At 46.6% G+C, this 14,526-nt stretch overlaps 5 protein-coding genes across 5 annotated transcripts; 1 reads left to right on the top strand and 4 right to left on the bottom strand.

The window, feature by feature from the left end:
* Window positions 1-704: 704 nt before the first annotated feature.
* On the bottom strand, window positions 705-2,019 carry N7483_006420 (uncharacterized protein; the record flags this gene model as incomplete). Its single annotated transcript, XM_057089857.1, has 2 exons — window positions 705-1,862; window positions 1,918-2,019. 2 exons carry the CDS (start codon window positions 2,017-2,019, stop codon window positions 705-707), a joined length of 1,260 nt encoding a protein of 419 aa, XP_056944598.1.
* Window positions 2,020-2,848: 829 nt separating this feature from the next.
* Window positions 2,849-6,817, bottom strand: N7483_006419 (WD40 repeat domain-containing protein; the record flags this gene model as incomplete). The annotated part of the gene is made up of 6 exons (XM_057089856.1): window positions 2,849-4,153; window positions 4,222-4,973; window positions 5,031-5,188; window positions 5,224-6,221; window positions 6,271-6,788; window positions 6,814-6,817. The coding sequence occupies 6 exons, from the start codon at window positions 6,815-6,817 to the stop codon at window positions 2,849-2,851; spliced, it is 3,735 nt and encodes a 1,244-aa protein (XP_056944597.1).
* Window positions 6,818-8,871: 2,054 nt separating this feature from the next.
* N7483_006418 (uncharacterized protein) lies at window positions 8,872-9,846 on the top strand (the record flags this gene model as incomplete). The annotated part of the gene is made up of 1 exon (XM_057089855.1): window positions 8,872-9,846. One exon carries the CDS (start codon window positions 8,872-8,874, stop codon window positions 9,844-9,846), a length of 975 nt encoding a protein of 324 aa, XP_056944596.1.
* Window positions 9,847-10,370: 524 nt separating this feature from the next.
* Window positions 10,371-12,597, bottom strand: N7483_006417 (pseudouridine synthase PUS7; the record flags this gene model as incomplete). The annotated part of the gene is made up of 2 exons (XM_057089854.1): window positions 10,371-12,336; window positions 12,395-12,597. 2 exons carry the CDS (start codon window positions 12,595-12,597, stop codon window positions 10,371-10,373), a joined length of 2,169 nt encoding a protein of 722 aa, XP_056944595.1.
* A 294-nt stretch (window positions 12,598-12,891) lies between these two features.
* On the bottom strand, window positions 12,892-14,104 carry N7483_006416 (uncharacterized protein; the record flags this gene model as incomplete). Its single annotated transcript, XM_057089853.1, has 2 exons — window positions 12,892-13,589; window positions 13,687-14,104. The coding sequence occupies 2 exons, from the start codon at window positions 14,102-14,104 to the stop codon at window positions 12,892-12,894; spliced, it is 1,116 nt and encodes a 371-aa protein (XP_056944594.1).
* Window positions 14,105-14,526: the final 422 nt, after the last annotated feature.

Raw genomic sequence — 14,526 nt, 5'->3', positions numbered from 1 at the left:
TAAGAGAATTTAGAATAAGGACAATCTGAAATCCAATCCTCATCAATTTAGAGCCAATCAGAGCGGAAGGATTCTCTTCTCCAGGTTTTTTTCATCCTTTGAAGCCTCATTATTCAGGCTATTTTATCCGCTGACTCATCCTTTGTTGGCCTCGCCTGGGCGACTCTTACCTAGATGGGGTATGGTTAAGTGGAGCATCTCTCTTCTCCTACGGACTACGGAGATGGAGTACTACTCCGTGTGTACGCCTCTCCTTATAGACAATAGAGAACTGTGCTATACTCTCACATGTTCACGACCTACGTGCTTACTCCAAGGATCGCTTGTTGGGAACGAGAGTTCGCATATCAGGGGGGCAAATCTGCGCTCCAATTTCCCAACAGCTCGGATATGCAGACTCAAGACGATCGGCCAACCACAACTTCACATGCGGCCGAGGCCAGGGTGAAAGAACAGGGCAAAGAGTCCAGGGGCTGCAAATCATCTTCATCAATCTAATTGATAAGAATGATAAACTTTGGTGGGGATTTACTAAGTTCTTCGTACAACTTGAACTGGTCAAATTCTATGAAACTTCTACTTCATACACTGTAGCCTGTAGAACAAGAACAAACAAAGATAAGGAAAATGATATTTCCTTCCGCTACATCCAATTGGCACCAGGCCGAACACAATCAGGTCGTACAAATTACATGGACCCTCGCTCAGCGGGGCTTGGTGCTTAGCGGTACAGGAGGTGGCGCCGGGGCTGACGACGACACTGGCGCAGCGTCGTTGTTCGTTGGTGGTGCACGCATCTCTGCCCGTTTAGGAGGCGGAGGTGGAGGCTTTTTGCGCGCCTGGACCTCTAGGGATACAGGGGAAGGGGCAGGGGCAGGGGCAGGAGCCGGGGCAGGAGCCGGAGTAGGAGTGGTCGTAGGTCGAGGTGCAGGAGCAGGAGATCTGGGACTCGCCGGCGTCGCTGGTTTCACAGGGGAGTTGAGAACACCCGGTCGGGGCATACGTTTGTTGGCATTGGCCGAGAACTTTCGGTCCTCCACAAATGTATTGATCCGCGATGCCATCCCGCCGAATTTCTTCTTCCCCGCATCAATCGTGCCGGCATGTCGGTCACGGAAGCCGGGGAGTGGAGCGAGACCTTCCACCGATCTTGTCGGGCGCGAGGCACGTGTAGGCGGTTCCGGCGCCGGTGAAGGAGATCCTGTGTTAGTTCGCACCTGAGAAAAGCGGGATTGTAGTTCATTTATAGATGCATCATCGCCACTTGGTGAGGGCTGAGATGCGCGAGGCGTCTCTCCAATCCCAAGTGCTGGGACCGAAACACCGGCGTTTGTGAGACGCGCGGCCGCTTCCTGATTCACATAGCCTTGGGAGGGAGAAGGTGTCACAGCCGAGTAGGCTGGCGGTGGCGAAGGAGTTTGTGCGGGTGAGCCAGTTCGAGGGGGAAGTCGAGGTGGGAGTTGAGGCTTTGGCTTCGTGGGGGGCTTTGCGCCCGAGGGAGACTCTGAACTCGGCGAGTCGAGACGTCGTACCGGCGGTGCAGGAAGGTTATTCGTAGACAGTCCAGTTGTATTAACACGGTACGGCACTGGAGGAGGTTTGGGCTTTTGGGCGGCCTCCTCTTCTGCTTGGATTGCTGCTTGCTGCTGAGCCCGCTGCTGCTCGATGTGGTCCTGCGACAGAGGAGCTCCTAGGCCTCGTCGGTCGGGTGTTATCTCATTGGGCAGCGCTGCTGGACCATGGTAGTTGATGTGCTTCGGAGGTGGTCCAAAGGATGATGGATCCTTTAAGGTTGATAACGGTCGCGAGACATGATCGTTTTCTTCGGAGTTGGGGTCCTTGCCCTTGCCCATCCATCCCGCCTAGATCGTCATATTAGGTGCCGTCACATTTAGCCAAGCAACGGATCAAACTCACCACTTGATTTATACCCTTGAAGTCTCCCCTCCAACTTTCTTTACTTTTCCCATCCTTTCCTTTGGGGTGCCAGCCCCCTTTCATACTGAATGATCCACTCATGATGACAGGTAGATGCTTGTTCTAGAGAAGAATAGTTCCGTGGCAACTTCCAATGAAAGACCCCGCCTTTTCTCCACAGTCACGTGTGACCTGGCCCAATCGGGTAATCAGCTCGTCTTCCAAGGTTAAATTTATGAATTTACCTATAGATCATTATCATGTTTGGGGTGGAAGATTTATCAATTTATAGAATACCTAGGTAGGTAGCTGCTCAGATACTATCAAAAACAGAGTAAAACTTCATTAGTGTTTTAAACAAATTTTAGATTGTGTGTACAGTATACTAGCCGGGTATAGGAATGAATTATCTCAATCCTGTGGTAGGGACAAATGCTAGTCACGGTGTGGATGAGGCTCATCAGACCCATCAGACCCATCAGACTCGTCTCGAGGGGTCACCGCCACATCCATGAAGTATACATGCCCCGATCCAGGCCCCCAGAAAATAGTACGGTTGTAAGCTGCATAAAAAGGATCGGTTGTGTCCCAAGCCCTAGCAAATTGTCCAGCCCCAATTCGGTATTCCGAAGGTAACCAGATAATTCTCTTCCCTGAATCAGCTTCCACGATCCAGTGGTCCTGACTGATTTCGAGTTCGGGTTCAAATTGAGGCATGTCCACAGGCTTGAACTGAGGGAATCGTTGGTCCTTTGGCTACTTCCCTGTAAAATATGAACAGTGGCCAGGCCATTTTAATCAAAATATACCTCGCAAAACGATTCACCGGGAGTTGAGTCCTCGAGGTCTAAAGTTTTTGCCTTGATATTCCAAACGCGGAAACGGACACGCTCTCCCCAGTGAAGAAGCCACCGACCATCAAGGGAAAATTCTAGATGGCCCATGTAATCAGGATCATCTGTTCCAGTATCCCAACAAGCATACAGGCTTTCAGTCTCAACATTCCAGACAAAGACCTAGGACCCGGGGAACACGACGCTACATGCTCGCCCGTTGGAGAAATTGCCACATAAAACACATAGTCCTCATGAGGCGAAGAATGATGCGAGTGCGTGACTATGTCTGGCGGAGTCATCCAAAGCTTTACTTTGTGATCAGTAGCTGACGATGCTAGTATATCCTGAGTAGGAGAGAAACATATGGCTCGAGTAAAACCTCCATGTCCTTGAATGTCCATCGGAGAGCTAGTACCATCTTGAACTACTTTGCCAAGGCGAATGTCCTTAGAATCCGATGATGCTGCATTATGATGTTCATCTCGTGAGAATGAAATCTCATGGATCGCTGAATTTGGAGCGAGTTCTTCCGTCGAAACGACCTTCCATGATGCGATGTCCAAGAAAAGGATCGTGTCTGGTGTGGCAATACCCAGATATGTCCCCTTTGGCGAAAAGTTCAAGGTCCGAGCAGTGAAATTGAATTTGTTAACAAGACTCCATGTCTCTGTTCTCCAGATCCTAACTCCTTCAGAGTCACTCATAGCTAGAACCTTTCCATTTGGAGAGAACCTTACAAGGTCATTTCCATCTATGCCTTGAGTCCGAACGTCAGCCGAAAACCGTCCATTTGTGAGGGCAATATCAGACACCCATATTCCATTGCTTGAAGCTGTGGCTAATAGCCCATCACATGATAACGCAATCGAACTAATCGATTCTTTGTAGTCTCGCGTGTGCCTTTTTTGCCAACATGCTGTATCCCAAATAACCCCTAGTCCCTCGCTTGAGCCTACAGCCAGGAAGTTTCCTTGAGGAGAAAATGCAACACAACTGATACAAGGAATGGATCTAAAAAACCTGACCGGAGAAGGCCGAGGATGTTCAAGTGTTTTACAGAGATCCCATGTCGTAGTATTCCATAGGTGAACTGATAGTGTCGTGTTTGGATCTGGTGCTGTGGCAAGTAGCTGGCCATCTGGCGAAAACTGAACGAAAAAGGTAAAATAACTAGCCAACGTATGGAGAAGTGGACTCCAGTCTTTTTCAACGACTGGCTGTCTTGAGATTGACGCAGGGATTTCGTCTTGAAATTGTTTCCGAACTAGACTGTTATGCGGAGAGAATAACAACGACGAGACATAGATTTGCAGTGGTGCCATCTCCACCCCCTCGAAATTCCTTACAATAAATCTCTTCACATCTAGCAGGAAGCTTCCTAGCTCTGGCATTGTGTCACTCTGAATGGGTATTAGTGGTTGAAAAATGAGTCTTACATCAAGTGATACCTATGGTAGTAATCACTTACTTGAAAAATTGAGTGGAGTGAGTCAACTATATTCAAGGCATCTCTCAGAATCCCCATGAGACTCAGAACCTCAAGCCAATGTAATAAATGCTTCTGTAAGAACGTGAGAATCTCAGAGTAGAGAATCTTGGAGACTTCCCAATCCTGTTCTCGATGATTCTCTTCTTGGCAACTCTTGACATGGTATACCAAATTACGACAAGAGTATTGCAGCTCAGGTGGAATGCGTTGCTTGATGGTCTTACTCCAAATATCCGCGCCTTCTGTGGCCATATTTGATAAATCACAAATGTTCCTTCGGAGTGACTCCATAATACGAAGACAGTTGATTGCAATCGTCTTCTGTAGTCGTTTTTCATCCACGTGGAATTCACTATCAGTGCTCAAAAGGAAATCTCGGAATGATAAATGCAAGGCTTTAACAGGCTGGTTTTCATCATCTGAGAAACTCAGGACTGAGCGAAAAGACTTCAGTCTATTTGTAACGCTGTTCACTCTGGCACCAGTCAACTGAGCCAATGCACTGAGTGAGACGGGAGTCGCAAAGAGGATTAGAACACCAATTATGTCATGAGACTCTCGCATGAGCTTTTGCTTTTCATTCTTGGAAAGCTTCTTCAAGGGTTGTTCCAGAATTGGCAGATATGTTCGATTCATCCCTGCATCAGACGTGATGGCTGGATTTGCTAGAAAGTCATTGAGACGCTCCCTGGGCAGCCAGAGTGAATCTCCAACAAAACGACAGATTGTAGCTGCGAAAATGAATCAAGGAACTGATATGTCCACAAGCATTTGGATAGTATTGTCACCGGGCCAGTCTTTCTCGCCCATATTTTCAAATTGACATGTCAAGAACATTGATAGATCCCGTTTGATAATTGGCTCCAGGATATCTTGTAAGACCACACCCTGGTGATCCTGATTTTCAATTTCATCGAAGCCAAGGCCCTTTGGTAAATCAGGTCTACTTGTCAAAAATCAGGTCTACTTGTCAAAAAGAACCGCAAGGGAATTAGTTGATTCTGCGCTGTCTCTGATATCAGTCTCAAGAAAGTTGCAATATCTCTTGGAGAATCGTACTCGTCAAGTGCATCAATGACGACCACCAGAGATTCCATTGTTTGATATGACTGGGCCAGATTGAGTAATGGATGTTGCAAGGGAAGTTCACATTGCCGTTCAATTGTCTTTTGTGGGACTCCTCCTCGCACTGCCTCTGTGATTTCAGGTATAATTCGAGGTATCCTGTGCGAAAGTTGTTTTGCAATGGTAGGGAACAGTCGTTTCGCATTTCTTCGATCACCTTCATTTCGCTTGAAGAAGAAGCTTGCACCAAGAAGCCCTCTCTCTTCGAGCAGACCGGACAATGTTCGAGATACGGTAGATTTGCCAGTCCCTGCCATGCCATTCAACCAAAATATTGGTTTGACATGAGGAGATGTTGCCCAGTCCATCACCTCGGCAAGGAGTTCAGTCCTTGTTCCGGGTTGACACGTACCTTGAAGATCGTCCAGTAGACTGTCCTCTCCTGCTGGGCTGTCAAAGCGAGCAGCATCGAGGCTGTTCAGCTTATCAAGGATAAAGTCATTCAGCAGAATTTTCAGACCCAAAAAGGTTCGGTCAATCTTGTTCAACATTTCTTTTGCCTCTTTTCTGCGCTGTAAATTTTGAACCATATTAATCCATTGCTGCAGAGAGTGTTCTTCCTGGTTGACGGATTTCTGAAGCTCTTTGAGCGATTCACTTGTCATCGCAGTGACATACTCCATCGCTTTCCGAACCTTTGAGGAATTCTGTGCGTTTCGTACCTTCACTGTGTAGATTAGGATGGCTTTGTAGACTCGAGTAATTGCTTCACCGATATTTTGCCTTTTCGCAGCCACGGAATCTCCGCTGCAATAGAAATACATCTCGATTAAGGCAATTTGGCTCAAGGTATCCGCCAGATACTCCGAAGATCGGAACAAGGCGTTTCGCGAATCGTAGTGGTTTTTCATCATCTGTTTCATTTAGCAAAGCCCAAAAAGTCTAATATGGCCAACAACTTACCGTCAATCCAAGCAACACGGTCTCCCAAGCACTTGATGCATGTTCAGTGGGGTCAAGTGCTGTGAAAGGAGTGACAATATCCTTAAATTTCAAAGCAGCATTGATGACCTTTTCCGACAACTGGCGAACGTTGATATCCTCTCCTTTCAAAGTTGGAATCTTCAGACCACCATTCTTGTATGCTTCATATTGTGTTTCCGTTTTTTTGATCACTTGATCGATAACGTCTGTGGTTTTCGAGGCGTCGTTGTCATTCAAACCCGAGGGAACCTTCAAAGTCGCTAGAATTTCCTTTTGACTTGCATCCAGGAGATTGTAGGCTTCTTCCCAAAGATTCTTGGGCTCATCAGCTTGAGTGGGAGAATCTGCGTTCTGACAGGTAAGACATTCTGGGAAGAGGAGGAGGAGGAGGAGAGTGGGTTCGATGCTTCTTCGGGCTTTTTGTGGTGCTTTCCGAGTCTTAGATCGTGACGTTTGAAGAGTGATATTTTCTGCTTCCCAGCTCTTGGCTCTTGATTCTCATTTATTTTGGATATTTTCAACCCATATATGACGATTAGGTATCGGATGAATTGGCCGAGGCGTCGTTTCAAATGTTTTGAGTGGGGAAGCAAAATCAATGTTTGATGAATATTGGGCGATATGGGTATCGAGATTATCAAAATCGGTCCCTGAAACCAACCTTGGACCAGTTGATCGGGCCTGGTTTTGAGCTTGGAACTGAAAAAAATTAATTTATTGATATCAAATTCCTCCTAGTGGTCTTCATATCTTGTCAGGCTAAAATGCGGGGCATTTAGGCGCCGAATACCATGACTGAAACCCTAGGGGATAATGTACACCTGGTATGCATGTTAGATGATGCAGCATGTCGAAATGAGACCTTGGAAATGAGCTATTCTGCATTCATATGTTCAAATTGTAAAAATGAATACATGTGCGGGATGTGTGGCAAATATCAGGATATGTGAAGAGGGAAAGAAGGAGACTCCAGGAGTCCAAGTTGCGATTCTAGACTCGACATGGAGATGAGAGTGAGCAGGTAAAAAACAGCAATTATAGGAGTATCATGATTATCACAAGCCCTCACGCCTCGCTTCGTGCGGCACTATAGCAGCGAAATTGGGAAAGGCATGTCCCCAGCACTCAAGTGCTTGGATAGGTGTGTTTACATCCTACAGGGATGTTTGTATACTTAGATACATGGCTCAGTTAGAAGCATCTATCGGTGAGTGATGACCTTGGTACCTAAACCTCTTTTTATCTAGGTACCTACGGGGTTACCTGGAGGGGAAGGAATGCTAGCCACTACATAGTTCAAGTTGGATATAGGCAACTAGCCGCCATAGAGTACTATCAAGACAGGTGGTAATAGTAAGTAAAATGGGAACCCAAGTATTAGAAGAGGCCTTTAATCGTATCCTCAGTACTCCCCCAAGTTCAAGATGGTATAGTATTGGTCGCATTTTTGAGTCTGAGTCTTTCAAGGTTAAGGTAAACAACAGATAAGCTGCTCTCTGTGCTCCGTAAAAGACTCCTTTGATATGTTCAGATCTCTCTTTATACGACGATGGCCTGATATGTGAGGATGATCATGTCGGAAGCGGAAGCTACGCGTCACATTTCTCGTGTTCAAATGTTCAGATGTTCATATAGTAGGGAATAGGAGATAAATACTCATATTCCAACTGAAGATACTCACTCCTAAGTACTAGGAGCTTAGGTTTTAAGCTGAACATTTGAATTCCTAGTCATAATAACTTACAAAGTTCATAGTCAACTGATTAATACTCCATGAGTCAGTCAACCCACTACAAAAAATTTGAAAGTACACCCCTCCAAAATGCAGATAATCAGGCAGAATCAGGCTGTGCCTGTTTTGATCCAATCATAAAAATTCCCCAGGAGCCTCACAGTGCATAAGACTAGACGCAATCGAGTTTAGAGCTGCCGCCGATCGTACGTGGTCCGCCCCAGTAGCCCCAGGCATTTGTGGCCATCAGCCGCCCACGGAATTAATTATAGAACACTTTTTCTCCTTAAAAGAATCAGTATTGTATGGAAATATTTCTTCATAGCCCATATTAAAAGATCAAAAATTCTTCATTATATAGGACAAAGCATAAAGCCCGTTAAAACATCTAGCGCTAGGATATTTCCAGTTCATGCAGTTTGATCCTTAGTAAAACCGCCTTGTACATACTAAAAACTTGAGTTCCACTGTATTCTCCACTCTCGGACCTCCATAATCCTCAAAGCGGCTGTGAGCGTCGTAGTTCCTTGTCTATCTCTTTGTTGGAAATTATTGTCTTTTTAATTTCTTCTATTTCCTCCCGTCTTGCCAGTGGCTTCATAGGAACTCTCTAAGACTGCCCGTGTTCAGTCCGAAACTTGAACACCTGAACGCAGTATCTCGTTTCTCGCCACGGCATCTCAGCTAATGACCTGCTGATTAGTCCATATTTTTAGCCCCAGTTCCTCTTCTGCGTGGTGCTTCTATTTTCTTTTCTTTGTTGCGTGGTCATTTCATCCCGCATTCTGGGGTATCTGACTGTCTGACTATCTGACTAGAAAACTCATTATTCGTCCTATATCAGCACTATGTCAATGCTGCAGTTGCTGAAGAGGGTTGCACAGTATTCAAGTTATAGCGGTGACACGAATCAGGGTTCATATCAGCATGGTGGCTCAAGTTCAAGTGATGAGGGTTTCGGCGATGGAATAGAGTCAAGTACTACATCGACTCGGAATTATGATGAAGGTGAAAATGCCAGAGCCAGTATCACTACAACGAACGCAGCAACAGCACCAGCAACCTTCAACTCAGATCTTTTGAATCCAGCAGACTCATCCTCAACTTCCGGCACTCCAGACTATACTATATCACCATCGACAAACACTGCAACTGCGACTGCGACTGCAACTACGACCTCAAGTTCCATGTCTACATCAACAACCACAGCCGCCGTTCATTCGTCAGGAGGACTATCAACAACGACAAAACTTGCCATTGCAATTCCAGTCGCAGTTGTCGGTGCCTTGATCATCCTGAGCATAATATTCTTCTTTTTACGTCGCCGTCGTCAGCAACGAAATACCATCAACGCTGCAGGCTACGAAGTGGCTAAAGACCAACCTCATGTTGTCTCAACATCACAGCTTATGATTGCCGTACCAACAAGAGAATCAAGACCTCAACCGGAACCGAGTCTCCCCCGTTTTCCGATGTTAGATGTTCCGGATAGTCGAGATGGCGAAATAAGTCCGGGTACTTCGACGACAGACCATACGTCAGGACATGAAATGGGATTTGGAATGGCGCTCTCAAACAATCCTCGCTCTAGTACAACAGAACAGGATCTCCGAGGTATTAGTCGCTCTGCTTCGCCGGCTAATGCTGTGGAATCACAACTCCGGGCTCGAAATGGTACAAGAGAGGATGATGCTGTCTCTTTGGTTTCAGATTATCATGACCAGAATGGTACCCATGAACATGATTATGATGATTTGTCTTCTGTCTCGTCTTTTGGTGGTGTTAGCTCGCGGCTGAATGATCACCAGCATCCATTTTCATGAATATCTTCCTCTTGTTGGACATTGTTTTCTTCTTTTTTGCCAGTAGCTTTTCCATTTTATTTCATTTGAGCCAAGGTGTTGGTTATTTCATGTATCTATTTTGAGGTTCATGCAAGACATGGATTGTACATATTCGATATTTCTTCTATTTCATTTTCGAGCAGTCATGAAATTGTGATGTATATACCAATCTTTTCATCTTAACTTTTTTGTTCAATGATGACTTGGGTAAAGTTGACATTAGGACTTCAAGTTCAAGTTTCAGCAATTCCTTTCAAGTTGTTAGAGTGACATTAACATCTTAATGGTCAAGCCCTCAATTGCTGCCAGTAACTTGAGGTTGGGTTAGTATAGTAATTGATAGAGCTCGATTTCCTAGCATTGAATCCAATCCGTTCGACTCGGAGGGACCCTGGATTATAGGTAACATGAATTATCTGATCAAGACTGACTTTGTATATGATATAGTTTTATATGCGAAAATATACGATTTATTTGTAATTTTGAAAACCGATAAGAATGAATTATCGGCTGACCATCTCGGGCTTCCATTCTTGCACATTGCCCTTCGACAGTTCGCGAAGTGCCATAGTGGCATACTGGCTTTGTCCAAGTTGGAACTTGACCACGACCGCCAATTTATCCCCAGTCTGGCCATCAAAAGTGCTAGCTTCGGCACTCTCGCTATTCTGCTGAAGGTTGTCCAAGTCGGTCTTCACAAACTGCTGATCCTCATCGGAGTACAGCTTGATATCAAATGAGTAGGCAGGACCCATGCGGCTGAAGATCTTGCGGTAGCTACCACTCAGACTAGAATCCTTCCACTTTCGGCGCATGTTCAATGGATCCAGGCCACCACCCTTATCGCTGGCCATGAAGTCGCGGTAGAAGTCAGCAACCTTGTTGGCGGGGTAGATGATGTCGTAACCAGTCAGGGGAAGCACAATATCAAAGACGGTGTACTGGCCGCTCGCAGCCTCTGCCGCGGTCAGGGCTCGGGCCCGTGTGAACATATCATCAGCGGCATTGGCACTGTCCTGGCCTTGAGGTACGATGATAACCTCTCCATCCGCATCAATAGTGTCGTCGTTCTCGGCCTGACCACCTTCCTTGTCGCGGTGCTCCTGCACGATGACCAAATCACCCTCGACCACCTTGTCGCCGTAGAGACGCCAGCGCTCACTAGCGGCAAAGTTCCAGACGAGGGACTGGTAAGCATGCACGTACATAAGACGCAAATTACGAGGGATAGCCTGCAGAGCTCCGAAGTAGTCATTCTTAGACCGGCCCAGGTGACGAATGATGCTAGTCTCGGCGGAGAACTTTCCAGGAAGCTCAGTCAACGCCTTGCTCATATTTCCAGTGGTCTGGAAGATGTGAATTCCCAAAGCGCGGGCCTTGTCATCTCGGCCAATGAGAGCAGTAGACTCCTCGCCCTCCTGCGCTGCGGCGAGAACATGCGGGGAAAAGTGCAGAATTGCCTTACAGGCACCCTCGAAGTCATCCTGGAGCATCTTCAGACCAATCGCATCAGTGCGAGTGGAGAAAGTTCCAAATCGCTGCAGGCCATAGTAGTTAAAGTATCCACGCTCATGTAGGTTCTTCAGCGAGGATTCGACAAGCTCTGAGGCCTTGGTGATGGCAGCTTGAGGTTCCTGGAGGTCCAGACCGGCGAATTTGCAGTCACGGAGAGTGATAACAAACTCGTTTCCGTGGAGATCTCCAAGATCCAGACCGTGCTGGCGATACTCGAAATCGCCGAGTCGGACATTACGAAGAATGGCGTTCATCTTGGCAAGTCGTTCGGCCTGAACACGGAGAACGCAAGCCCGCTGCGCTGTCACACCGCGACGATCCTTGGTACCAGCAAATTGGAAGTTCTTAGCGTTCATCTTCATCTGACGAGCCAAGAATGAGATAACCTCCATTGTATCCTTGTTCTCCTTGTAGATCGTGAAGTGAAGATATTGGCCACCGAGTTCATCCCAGCTGAATCGAGGGCCCCCATTGGGTCCAGGACGGCCTGGCCGTCCACCTTGAGGAGCGCGGTTGAAGCGATTCGATGCAGCAGTAATGGTGAGATTGCCCTCGCCATCAGCAGTAGAATCGAGTTGCGACTTGAAAACGGCACGGATGGTCTGGTGAATCTTGGTACGCTGGTCGCGATCGGTGATAACACTTGTAACATTTCCGAACTCGGCCGGTCTTCCCTTACGATTCGCCATGGCACGGGCGTGAAGGTCGATGAGCGCGTTGGCATTCTCCTCGCCGAGGAGTTCACATAGTGAAGCTTTGTCGGTGTCGGAGACCTTGAATTCGGCTTCGGGGGTATCTTCAGTTTTAGCGGCGGACTTTTCCTCTTCAGCTGAAGCTGCAGCCTGCTGCTGCGACTGGTGCTTGTTGGCGCTGATGGACTTGGGGACGGATGAATTGCGGAGATGCACGACGTCGCCGGAGGGCATAATCTCATTAACCAAGAAGTCGGTGTATCTAAGCGCGATATGTAAGACGAGGATTAATATTATTGCGATTGTTCATGAACACCTACCTCTTCTTCAGAGTACCAGCAATGCCTTCAATGTCCGCAGTTACCAGCTCGGTGATACCAACCTCCCGCTCCTTCGCATTGCCGGGACGGACCTCCTCAACCACCTCGGGCTTGGGAAGAAACTCGGCAGAACCATCTGTCGCGGAGATATCTTCAGTCTTTTGCCGCTTTCGCGGAGATTCTACAACTTCTGGGCGATCCATTGTAGCTTGAGATGATGTTTAACGCAGAACTTTGAACTTTTATCGGAAGGAGCTTATCGGGGGATAGCGCAGTGGGGCTAGCCCTAAGTTCCGGATTGGGCAACATACTTTGCAGCCTCATTTCCAAGGCCCCAATGCTTAACTAACTAGTTACACTGACATCCATTGTATAGACACTATCTGAGCAGGAATTGAAGCATTTAATCGATAAACTCGACCCATCAAAACAAATAGTCTTTCCTGCCTTTCCTTCAAGGCTTCCATGCACCGGCAAACCGACGGTTGTCGCAAGCATTAGCAGTATTGAAACCTCGAGTTACTATGCCGTTGTCCATTTGCCCAAACGTTAACAGGTAAAATGCATAGTCCACCGAAATCTTTCCCTGACCTAGTTTCTGATCCTTCTACACAGAAAGGCTGCTGAAGACGATGGAAGGGCGCCCATGAGACTCGTTGTTTGGGCGAATCTAAGTCTCCAATACCAATATCAGCATTGATAGACTTCGTCACAAGTGGATGGAAGTCGGGTAATGAATCGGACAATACGTCTAGAATGGCATCAGTGAAGACGCCCGGACCAGTAAGCTCAAGTGTGGTCATTTCATTGTATTGCGGGCCCAAGAAAATGTTGCTTTCATCTAAATGTCTGTTCGTATGCGATATCACTCGAACAATCACCTCCCGGAGCAAAGGACTGAACCGACGGGCTGCGTACATCGTATATTGGGCAAACCCATAACGCCGGACCCAGTGCCAGAACTTCATTTCCTGGGATGAAGCAAAGGGCTCATCGATTTCAATACCAAGAATGAGAGAGATATCAGAGTTGTTTCTCTCTGTTGATTCTTGAATCGCCGGGCAATCTTTAATGCTGCGAGATGGTATTACATCCATATCCGCGTAATATCCACCGAAATACCATAGGATAAGATATCGTAAAAGGTCGCTTCGTTGAACGAAATGAGGGTAAGAGTGGTAGAGGGTGGCGAGGCCTGGTATAGAGGATAGGGTTATGGTCACAAATTCATCGGCCCCGTTGCCAGTGATGAGCTACACCACAGAGGAAAATAATAGTAAGGGATGATTTACTTCCAAAGTTGGCTTCGGCATTACTCGTCATGCTCACCTTATATATCCATTCAGCATTCCGCTCTTCCATTAGTAGAGAATCCTGGCCTCGATTCTCATGAGTGAGCTTGTCTTCTAAGAGCATTTGCCATAGAATATCCGACGCTTCATCATCCCCATATATGTATTGTTCCTTCCTTTCAATTATACGCATAGCACTGGACAGATGTGACTCGTACTCCATATCTGGATTAGTGCGGAACTTTGAGCGATGAAGGTAATGCGGCTGCTCATCATTTGGGATTGATGGGCGAATGTTCATTAAGCTTTGCAATAATTCAATACTGCGTAGTATTATGAGCACAGCCAATGTTGCAAGAATGGTGACTTTCTTCAGTCGTCCTCGGGTATTGGAAAGAGGCAGGTATCGCAAAAACATGACTTATGATATTTCTGAAAAAAGGATATGGTCTCATTAGTAAAGGAAAGAAACTTATTATGTCAAAAGATAAAAGCTCAGTTCATAGAGGCAGTACTATTGAGAATAGGAATTGAATTCTCACCAGCCTTGCGGTCCCAAGGCTGAACAATTCCCTGTCTTAAACCAGGATGAATAGACTTGGCACCCTTGTCGATCATTGTGGGATGGTCTTTCAGGGTCCAGTGAGTCTAGAAATTGTGGAGTAACCAAGAATTTGCAAGCTTGGTGCTTATATTAGAGTGTTCTGTTGTATGGAACCCGAGTTTTGCTGTATCCCAAAATAGAACAAGATTAGGTTAGCCCTCCAGTTGACACTCGATATATGCACAGTATGTCCAAGAACGAGGAAAAGAGTTCGAGGCAACATTTAAAGCACTTGA

The sequence above is a fragment of the Penicillium malachiteum genome (genome assembly GCF_028827825.1).
Source record: "Penicillium malachiteum strain IBT 17515 chromosome Unknown utg000003l:1.0-4950554.0:1.0-4952489.0, whole genome shotgun sequence".
Taxonomy (NCBI): domain Eukaryota; kingdom Fungi; phylum Ascomycota; class Eurotiomycetes; order Eurotiales; family Aspergillaceae; genus Penicillium; species Penicillium malachiteum.
The sequence above is the reverse complement of the archived record's forward strand: the minus strand, read 5'-3'. Positions and strand labels throughout refer to the sequence as shown.